Source organism: Phymastichus coffea, unplaced genomic scaffold (assembly GCF_024137745.1).
Source record: "Phymastichus coffea isolate CEN01 unplaced genomic scaffold, Cenicafe_Pcof_1.1 PCOF00045, whole genome shotgun sequence".
NCBI lineage: Eukaryota > Metazoa > Arthropoda > Insecta > Hymenoptera > Eulophidae > Phymastichus > Phymastichus coffea.
This window is the reverse complement of record NW_026706856.1, coordinates 1,655,110-1,665,680: the sequence shown is the minus strand read 5'-3', so window position 1 is coordinate 1,665,680 and position 10,571 is coordinate 1,655,110. Positions and strand designations below refer to the sequence as shown.

Genomic DNA, 10,571 nt, shown 5'->3' with positions numbered 1-10,571 from the left:
ATCTTCCTTCTTTTTTTTCCGAAGGGATAACAGCGTTTATCCATCAATATAAAGTTCGACTGAATAAATGGTGCGAATGAGGTGAGGTGATATATGATCGTACCGTAGAGCACGGATATATAGGCAAGCAAAAAGAATCTGATAAATGAAAAATCCATGAATAAAAGAATCAACCTAATTGCATGGCAAGGAGAAGGGAGATAGCAGCATCAAAAGGGCAATAGCTGAATGGGGCGCGTCTATTCCTTTTCAAAGAGAAAGAGAAAAAGTATATAGATGAATGTATGCAAGCTAATTTATAAGGGGAAGGGAAGGATGAAAGGCATCGAGCGCGCATGATGTATACCAGCACAGACTGACAGACGCACGTACAGCAGCTGGCGAAGTTTGTTCGTCGGATTGATTTTGTCGTGGCGCGACGCTCGAAAATAAGCTGCCGCAAGCTCTCGGATAATAATGAGCGAGTTCGGGCGAAGGACTTACGTCAGGCCGACGTTTTATAAGCTAATGAGCGCCAGAGCAACGTAGCGTGAAAATTCTGAATTTGCATTTCGCTGAAACGGGAACATTGCGTAGTTATGTGTTGGAGCGAAAAACGCGCGTCAATAAATGTGTGCTAAGCGCGTGTATTGCGACTTTCGATTTCCAATTGGTTGGCGCGAGCGCTGGGTTTTTGCATTTTTACGCGCCAGCCAAGCCAAGCTTCCAAGCTAATAATATACTTTGACACTATTGCGGCGCCGCAACACCGACCCATATGCATTTAACGCTTTAATCAATTGTACTTTCGAGCTCGAATCGCGACTGAACGCCTTGTTTTATTGATTAAATTCCTCAGCGGACGACGGGTTTTAATATTGCACGTGCTCGCCGTCAACTTTCAAGAGCACTGCTTTTCACTTATTGACAGTTCTATCAAATTAAATCTGCAATTAATCAAGTCCAACCAAGTTCGGTTTGCTCTAAAATGAACTTTTATTCGAGAATACCTCTCGCGATTTCTCTGAGTTTTATACTAAGAAAAGACAATTTCGAAACGACTAATTGCTTTTATCGATCGCACTAAAATCGTATTTATTATCTTGTTTTTTCCCATTCGTTCTCAGAAATCACTGGACTAATCATACATAGTTAGCGCTTTACCAAACTTCGTACACAAACTGAGCTGGTCTAATTTAATGGAACTTTGCTCCAGCGTCTGCGTGGCTAACAGTCCGAGAGCAATAAGTTTTAATTGCCGCCCGCATGAATCAAATTTTCTTTTGCGGTGCTGGAGAATAAAAACAAATGAAAGATCGATAAAAGTCGCATGCTTATACGACCTGTGTAAACTGGTGTATGGATTTATAAAACACTAGCAAGCCGCCTGCTTTGACCCCGAATGGTGTTTGATCAGTTGAGCCCTTATATTCGTCTTCCCCGTGATATGTAAGGTTATGAATTATTTATGTTATACGTATACCCTACCTTTTTAACTTCTATCTTTGTACACTTTGTACACGGTAGACATTCAAGAAATGTACAAGTTACATTTCATATGTGCACGCTTAATTCATATATTGGCTACATTAAAAATAAAATAATTTAGAGCCAGAAAATATGGTGCTCATATAAATCATACTGTTTTTCAGATAGCTCAATTATCTTGGGGAAGAATATTTGCGCTAACTGAAATAACTGGCATTCCGTACGACATATTCATCTGAAAGCGCGAAAGTACATTTTTCGTATTTTGGGATAACTTTTACATCGAATGAAAACTTTTATAATCATACATTTCTCCTTATCTTAATGTTTCACAAAGACAATATTAAATATATTCTTATTTTATATTCAACAAAGATATTTTTTACTTAGAATATAACGAATATTTCGAAAAATTCATGACTGTACAAACTGCTTGCGGAACTCGTATAATAAAAATCAATGTCTTGTTCTTTGTCACGGAGATTATACTCGTAAGATCACAAATTCCTTTCACATAACCATAACATAAATTATAGCAATTGAATATTTTATATTAAAGTATTTGTTTTCATGATTCAGTGTAATTATATGAAAAATATCAAGTCTCAAGTTATTTTTAGAGCCTTCTCATTTCATTTTCTATCTTCCCTTAAATCTGCGATCGCGTGGAATTGACATATATCTGGTATATAAATCGCATTTTCTAAGAGGTTATTACGTAGACTATGTATTGCAGATAATCACAAAAACAAGTTTTTTTACGAAAATAGAATATTGATCAAGTCTACTCTACTTCTATATGAATTAGAACGAAAAATATTCATTTCTTTATTAGATTGAAATGCAGTTGCATATCAAATATAGAACACAAGCAAATAAAATACAAGAATTTGATTGTAAGTTATTTTGAATTATTAAGGTATTGGATATGTATAATAATGTATAAAATTTTTTATTAAAATAATTTTATTACTGTTTCGGATTCGTGAACATGTTCCTTAGCAGTTATGAAAGTACATTTACTATAGAAAATTAATTTATTAATTGTCGATATACAAAATTAAAAATCGTAATTGATTAGACGCAAATAACGTGCGCCATTTATTAAACTATTATTTTGTTTTGTTTTACCTTCAAATTAAAGCGGAAATGCATACAAAAAATTAACGTTCAAGTAATGCCTAACGCACGTTGCAAACACAATAAACAAAAAGAACTCGTACGTGACTTGAAAAATATTGAAGCTATACAGAAACAAAAACCTTCCCGGTACCACTTGACTTGGCGGTCGAACAAACAAATGTGAATAAGTGATGTAGCGTGATGAAAGGAAAGAACGAGGTAAAGATAGTACAAAAGACTAAAGGCTCTAAGCTTTTTGTCCTGTTTAATTTATCGTCGTCAGTTGAAAACTGCTGAATCTGATAAAATTAGCTCAGCATGTTAAACTTCGCAAATTTTTGTAATTTATGTAAAACTTCATTCCTGAATAAAAAATTAAGTCACTGCAAATCCTTCATTCTCAACTGTTCTATATTTTTTTAATAACTGTATAATGTTGATACAAAAATATTTTTTCAATTCAGTAACTGCATTGTTTCCACAGAAAAATTTTTTATATTACAATATTAAAATTTGAAACAGAATTATAAGGACTAGAAATAAAATAAATTATACACGCCATCAAATATAAGTGTTTCAGCCTTATTCCTTAGGGGGTACGTTTTCATCGTGATGATTTTTTATTCTTTATAGTGAAAATGCTACAAAATAGTATAGATTGTGTAACAAGCCAAACAAAGTTGTCAATTGCGCACGTGGACGTTACTCACTATACTCATACCTACAATATTGGCGTTCAAGTACGCAATTAGAAATTACCAAACAAATTGTATAACAAATTTTAGACCATTAGATATATACTTGTAATAGATACATACTAATATATACTAGATATATACTAGTATATGTTCCACACAACATGTAAAGGCTTTGCACGTGTGACGTGGTAGGTTAGTGAATCAGCCATTTGGCACTCCCAAAACCGTCATGCAATGTGGTACCTCACTAGCATCTGCAGATATGCAACAACATATTGTATGAACAGCATTCGACATATCACAAAGATACAAACAAATCAAGAAATTATTTTCTGGAGAATTATTTAAGTTAACTTAAAATTCCACCATGTCATCTTCATATCTATTAATTGGGTCACCTTTCAACAGCGAAACAATTAAACTGAAAATTTTATGATATTTAATAGAGTTATAAGTGTGCAGAAAATGAGAGATTTATTAGTATTACTCACCAATACAAATAAATGAAAAAGAATAATAAATAATATCCTAGATAAACCATACAATCTCTCATGTGCCTTTTTAATTGGCCTCTATTGTGGATTTCTGTTGGATCATATACTCCCATGTTACCTCCAGGAGTAGCAAAAATTTCATACAAAAGCCATAATGTCATTGGTATATTTACACATGTCAATATCCATTGGCCATTGATAAAAAGTAAGCATAACAAAATTGCATGAGCTATCATCTTTGGTATAACCCACTAAAAAAAGAAGATAAATTTATCAATGTAAAAAATAATAAAGAACAAATATAATTTAGAGATATAATTGAAAAAATACCGCATTTAGCCTTGAGCAACATTGCTGAGCATTCAAATAGTCACATTCTAGATCCGACAGAGTTATTACCTATTAGTAAATGTTAAGGCTAGTATTTTAAGCATCATTAAGTCTATATAACAGTTATTTGAATAGATATGGCCACTTATAAACAAGTATTTAATCAATATCTAATATACTACAAAGATTAAAACTTAATAAATTAGCAATAGCTTATCAAATCAATTATGGTTTTTAAGAAGTTATTGATTAAATTTTATACAAATAATGATGCACAGAGTATCAATGTGTTTTTAAATTCAAATTGTGGCGCTATTTTAGTAGAAAACGAAAAATGCTAATTCCCTAGATATTAATAACATTCGCTTACTAATGGTAAAGCTTAGCAATTAAAAGAGAATTAATAATACTTATACCTTTTTGTTTGGATATCTGTCAAAGTAATATGTATAATACAAAAGGATACAAAATACACAAGAAGAAATAGAAGTGCACCGGTGTCCAGGAGAGCAAGTGCAAATACCAGCGGTTCCGGCATAAAAGTCATCGCGAATGAAAATTATCGAACTACGTTTGTCAATACACAAATATATTCTTTTATGTCATTTCACTGGTTTTGCTTTGTTATGATGGTCACCAAGTGATTAGTACTGTACGCCAGAAGCCAAGAATAAACTTTAGATCGACAATTATGCGATACAAAAAATGCAACAATCAACACGGTGACGCACACTTCATGCCACTCTTTTTGCTGACTTTTGATTTGCATATAGTGAGTATCGACTGTCGACATTACAAAGCTCTACTATATCGTGCTTTTCACTATATTCATTTTATATACATATATACATTTCAAATAGCCTTGAAAAAACACTATATATACATCGCTTCTTTATGAACACATGAATATTTTTGTAAAAATATCGATATTTCATGAATTTTGCATAAACAATTTGTACAAAATTCTCATTAGCTGTGAACATCAGATATCACTAAAAAAAGATTAATATACTCTATAAATGTTTATTATTTTCTTTAATAGGCTAATAAAATAATAAAGGATAGTTAGAAAAATGTTGACGCATTCGTTTTTTGCAGCATTATCGTTTGAAAGATTGTATCCATATATATCTTAAGGACGTAAGGACCCGAACTATGTCACGAGAGACAGAGACACGTGAACCTAATCTAGTAAAATGATTTGGAGCCCCTATAGATACAAACTTTCGAATGGTAACATTACGTACAACTACAAATATTCGTAGCACCTAACCTACACAACAACATACAACCTAACTTGACAACGAAAGGTCGCCGAAGTCTCTAGCTTTGTTGTCATGAGAGCAGTCGCAAACCGCTGAGCGTGCCGTGAAAACAATAAAGAATTTGAAGAAACACGGCTAGGTGGACTGCAAACGAATTGATTTCACAATTCTATACGATTCCTAACTGTTCAAAACCGTCCACGCAAAGGCCAATAATAGGTTAGCTGTAAAGGAAGAAAACGAAGAAGGCAAAAGTAAATGCAGAGGGTCATGAATCGATCAGGATAACGATTGAATAGGAGGCCAGGTGCACACATTATCCTTGCTTTTTACTCGTAGCTTTGTGACAGCTGCATTATACCAGCTTATCGATATGTCCCACTTCTGAACTTTCCATCCCAGAGTGAGACGGACAAACGTCCTCATGTACATATATACATATGTAACCTTTCCGTTGATGTCGCGATTCTGCAGTCAACACACAAGTCCTCGTGCTAAACAATCGTCGCACGAAGGATAATGGACTTTTTTCTTTGCGTTTGTTAAAGGTAAGAGCATTTAGTATCAATCACGTAAAAACGTAACTATTGATCGATTCTAAAACGCTGATTCATTTAGAACAGTATCGGATTTTCGATTGATTAAAAAACGACTCAATAGAGTTTCTCATTTATTTTTTCCCCGTTATCTATTAAAGTATTTTCAAATTCAGAAAATTTTCTTAATTCTATTCACATCTCCATTCTATGACTGCTTTTACTTCAAAGTAAACATTTTGGAGCAAACAATATTTTTTAGTTGAATATAAAGTTTTCTTAGACTTCTTATATTTAATAACTATTCATTTTTTCTGTTATTATTCCTTATCCCTATTTTAAAGAAAGTAATATAATAATAATTTAATATATTAGGTTTATCAACATTAATTCCTGAGATAACGTCCTCTCAAAAGACAACAAAATGTTTCGAAATTCAGCAAAACTTCTAATTGAAGATCCATCTGCTCCATCTACAGCATATGCTGCTTACGTACAAATGGAGGATTTGTTGGAAAAGTTGAAAATTTTAAATTATGATAATGAAATTGTTGAAGATTTAAAAATGAAGAAATATATAAGCAGGTAATTTCTCAATAATTATTTTTGAACTGATAAGATATTGTTGAGTAATTTTATTGCTTTTTATTTACAGGCATTATTTTATGATACCAACAAATCCAGGAGAACAATTTCATACTTTTTCTTCATTAGCTGCTTGGTTAGTGAGGAAAGCTGGAAAAAATTTTGATCCACCACAAGAGTCTGATGATCCAAATGCAACAATTGCAAAAATTTTGGATTGCTTAAAAGAAATTGGAATTACAACAGACATTCCACAAAACAAATTAAAACAAGGAGTTGGAGAACATGCTGTGTTTGTACTTGATAATCTTGCTGACCAAGCTATAAAGGCTTTTAAATTTAAATGGAAAAAGTATATATATTTTTCTGATATTTCTAAAGATTTATTTCTGATTTTTACTCACTGAAAATATATTCTTTTTAGAGTTCAAATTCCATCAGATGAAGGTATTATGGAACCAGAAGTAGAAGAAGATGAAGCAGAAATTATTTTAGAAAAAGTTGAAGAAGAAATGTTAGCAGACTTTGATGATGAAGATGATGACATTGTTCATGTCGATGATATTACGAAATTATACAAAGAAGCGTCGGTAATTAACAATGTTCTATGAAAGTACAAATATATATCTAAATATATATAAATAATTTACGCATTGTTTCAGAGTATCAGTAAAAAACCTGAAAAAATTTTAGAATCTACAGTTGATGCAGAAGAATGGAAATTAGAATTAGAACGGGTCTTGCCCCAATTGAAATTAAGCGTAAATGCAGGTAATGATTTTTAATTTTTTTATATAAATTTTTCAATATAACTGTTTTTTATTATTTTGATTATATTTACTCTGCAGATAATCGAGATTGGAGATCGCATTTGCAGGAAATGAAAAAATTGCATAGTATAATGAGTAAAAGTCTACCTGCGACGACAAGCCAATTAGATAAACTACATATTGACATTGGAAGAGCTTTGGAGAAGATAAAAACAAGAGAAACTTATTTAAATCAGCAATTAGAACCACAACTGCAAGAGTTGAGAATGCTTCAGGTAATAAATTATTGTTTAATTTAATGTCAACGATAACAATGTCAGTGTAAGTAAAAATTATGAATTTTCTATTAATTAGGAGGAACTTTCAAGAATCAAAGAACGCTATAGAAATGCAAGTGGAGATTTGACGGAACGAAAAATAGCATACGACAACCTCTGCAATGATTATAATCAGCTTAAAAAAGAGATGGATGAAAGAGGATCAAGTATGACTGATGGAAGTAAGCAACTTTTTTATATTATTTACTTGAATAATAATTGTATCGTTTCCTAAACACAAATTTATTTGCATATATATTTGTTAGCTCCGTTGATCAATATCAAGAAAAATATTGGGAAGATGAAATCTGAAATTTCGGAAATGAGCATACGTATTGGAGTTTTAGAATATAGTTTGATGTGTTCGAGGGTTCGTGATCGAGCACAACTACAAGAGGAAATGAACAACACCACTAGTACCGTTTCCATTTAATAAAACACGACTCAAATTAGGGAAATTATTAGAAATTTTCTTATATTTATACTTGTACACGAGTAATTTTTTTTATAGTCAATTCTTGTACATACATAGTTCGCACAAAATATGAAATCAATTTTCATAACAGATCTTATCATTTTAATTGTATATAGAGCATATAGTGTTATACTTTAGATAAAATTGAGTCACAGTCGACATAAACGACGATGCTATACTTTTCAATGTTTCGTAAAAGAAAAAATTAAAGGTCACCAAGATACCAGTGTCATACTAGCTGACGTATTCCTTATTACAATAAAAAGAAAAAAATAATTATTTATTATTTTGAATTTAAACCAAAATACTTTCTCTTTCATCCTCTCAAGCTTTGAACACAAATTCCTTAAAGCATGAATGTATTATTTTTGGTAACAGGTGAACTTGAACTTTAAAAGCTGAGTGAGTTAAGAGACGTTGCAAATTAATGTACGTTCGTGAGTTGCGCAACAAAAAAACACTCTTAGCAAACAACATGCTTTAGTTGACTCGCCGGAAGCAGAGAAAAAGTCGAATCTTCATTTAATAGTGACCGTGAAGTGATGACGTCCCCTCCACAGAGTTCGCGTATAGCAAGGAGGAGAGAAGGCAAAACAGCGAATCCAAGTTCGAGTGAGTAGTTTATGTTGCAGTGCATCAACTTTCGCCAGCGATACGAGTCCGACGCAATCGTTCTTCTACATTGTTTGCAAAGTACGTTTTTTGGCTTTTTAAATAAACTTGTTTGCGAAATATTTTTAGATTTAAGTAAAACAGATTTCTGACAGGTATTCGAAGTACTTTAGATTTGCAAGTGCTTGAAATACACACATTCTTTATATAGCATAATATGTTTCTTTGTTCCTATTATACACACACACACACACACACACACACACACACACACATATATATATATATATATATATATAGTAGCGATTACATACTCCGAGATATAACAAAGCAAATAGTCGGTTGAATCACTGACCCAGCGAATGTTCTCTTTTAATTAGCATTGCATTGTTTTGGTGGATCATAACTGACGAAATATTATATACATTTGTTGACAATAAAGATTTGTAAAACATAAACGAACGCTTTCTTTTCCTAAAAGGCAAGTGGTGCCTGTGAATGGACTTTCACCGCCGCTAGTATATACGTATCTCGCGAGTTTTGACGTTGCTTTCATCAGAAGCGTAATCAGTGTGGCCATGTGCACGCACGCTCGCGGTATCACGGCATGTAATGTAAATGGCCGGCACAGTGCAATTTCTTCTATATATGCGATAAAAAGTATACGAAGGACGATTCATCTGCCCAACGGCTAATATCGCGCGCGTGAGCTGGCCTTTCCGCCCGTAATATTTGATTGCACAGCTCTGATGATATGGCAGCTTATTTAACATTGCTTTTGTTGTTTGTTTATGGTTACATTGGTCTGATTGAACGAGGAAGTTATAATCCAACGTGTTAATTTGATTGAGATATTCATATAACAATACGTAAAAACTTTCAACTATAATTTCTCATCTATATAATCAATGGTACTTTCACGCAATAATAACTGAATTTGCTATTTTGAATTCATCTTGAATAATCGATATAAGTCCTTAGATCAGACGATGTATAGTTTTATGGTTTCTACCTTAAGAGAGATATACGTCGGGAAGGAAGGAGACGCAATAATTATTTGTTCGTACATTAAACCATAGACCTTTATCATGGGCATTATATGGATTTTAGTCAACAATTTAGATGATAATCAAGAATACGTGTCGCGACAAATTTAATCTAGCGCATGCGTGAATGTTTCGCGCTTGATGTAAATTCACACGTTACAATGACTAGCCCACTTAAAAAAAGATACAGTTTTTCATCGGAATTTTTCTGATATACATGTCTTTGCACATAGTCTTGAGATGATCCAATTTTATTTGGAAGTAGCTACATTCATGCCAGTACTTGGCCAGTATCTGCAAAAAAACTATCAAAATACAGAACCCAATTGTTACAAGCCGGTTAGAAATCTTGACGATTTATACTGAAATATTGTGTTTGCTTTAATAATGCAATGTAAATTTCTACTGACGCAGTCCGTAACCGTCAATAACTGTTAACATAAGTATCAATAGATATAATCTTAGAAAAGGATATGCAACTCGAATAAAGTATTTGACCTAGTATCGATTCATAATTTTAATCCTGATGTTAGCACTTTATAGTTAAGTCATATTCGATAGTTATAAGATTTAATAACTTAACTAAAATGCAAAAAAACATCCAAATACTAAAATGAATAAATTAATTGTTTTTATGAAGTATTTTGATGTACTAGACGAAATAATTTTATTAATCTTTGTTTTGAAATTGAAATAATGTTATCGATCATTGCTTGGACAACACAATAAAAATAACATTTATTATGAAAAATAAACAATACTAATCTTAAATAATTTTCGTCATTGATTTCGAAAGAAGATTAATAACATTATATGGAAGCTTATAAAAAATTGCCATTATACACACTGCATTC

The 10,571-nt window shown here is 32.3% G+C and overlaps 2 protein-coding genes across 3 annotated transcripts; one reads left to right on the top strand and one right to left on the bottom strand.

Annotated features, from left to right (window-relative positions):
- Nucleotides 1–2,450: 2,450 nt before the first annotated feature.
- On the bottom strand, nucleotides 2,451–4,855 carry LOC131664713 (protein cornichon homolog 4). Of its 2 annotated transcripts, XR_009301965.1 has the most exons (5): nucleotides 4,578–4,855; nucleotides 4,112–4,180; nucleotides 3,779–4,032; nucleotides 3,408–3,708; nucleotides 2,451–3,310 (listed from the first exon to the last, which is right to left on the bottom strand). XR_009301965.1 is itself a non-coding variant. In XM_058936012.1 (4 exons), exons 1-4 carry the CDS (start codon nucleotides 4,656–4,658, stop codon nucleotides 3,642–3,644), a joined length of 471 nt encoding a protein of 156 aa, XP_058791995.1. In that variant the 5' UTR covers nucleotides 4,659–4,855; the 3' UTR covers nucleotides 2,451–3,641. The 2 variants fall into 2 exon arrangements, 1 of the variants encoding a protein (XP_058791995.1); XM_058936012.1 differs by having other exon boundaries at nucleotides 2,451–3,708.
- A 533-nt stretch (nucleotides 4,856–5,388) lies between these two features.
- LOC131664712 (intraflagellar transport protein 57 homolog) lies at nucleotides 5,389–8,519 on the top strand. Its single transcript, XM_058936011.1, has 8 exons — nucleotides 5,389–5,924; nucleotides 6,288–6,497; nucleotides 6,568–6,849; nucleotides 6,922–7,087; nucleotides 7,160–7,268; nucleotides 7,346–7,542; nucleotides 7,622–7,766; nucleotides 7,851–8,519. Exons 2-8 carry the CDS (start codon nucleotides 6,337–6,339, stop codon nucleotides 8,015–8,017), a joined length of 1,227 nt encoding a protein of 408 aa, XP_058791994.1. The 5' UTR covers nucleotides 5,389–5,924; nucleotides 6,288–6,336; the 3' UTR covers nucleotides 8,018–8,519.
- Nucleotides 8,520–10,571: the final 2,052 nt, after the last annotated feature.

Bases quoted from the DNA above. Each gene is read 5' to 3' on its own strand.
- LOC131664713 (XM_058936012.1), bottom strand. From the start codon at position 4,658: ATGACTTTTATGCCGGAACCGCTGGTATTTGCACTTGCTCTCCTGGAC. The intron at 4,181-4,577 runs GTATCCTTTTGT...ATTTACTAATAG, and splicing joins TATTTCTTCTTGTGTATTTT to GTAATAACTCTGTCGGATCT. The intron at 3,709-3,778 runs GTGAGTAATACT...TAAAATTTTCAG, and splicing joins TTTTTCATTTATTTGTATTG to TTTAATTGTTTCGCTGTTGA.
- LOC131664712 (XM_058936011.1), top strand. From the start codon at position 6,337: ATGTTTCGAAATTCAGCAAAACTTCTAATTGAAGATCCATCTGCTCCA. The intron at 6,498-6,567 runs GTAATTTCTCAA...TTTTATTTACAG, and splicing joins ATGAAGAAATATATAAGCAG to GCATTATTTTATGATACCAA. The intron at 7,767-7,850 runs GTAAGCAACTTT...TATATTTGTTAG, and splicing joins ATCAAGTATGACTGATGGAA to CTCCGTTGATCAATATCAAG.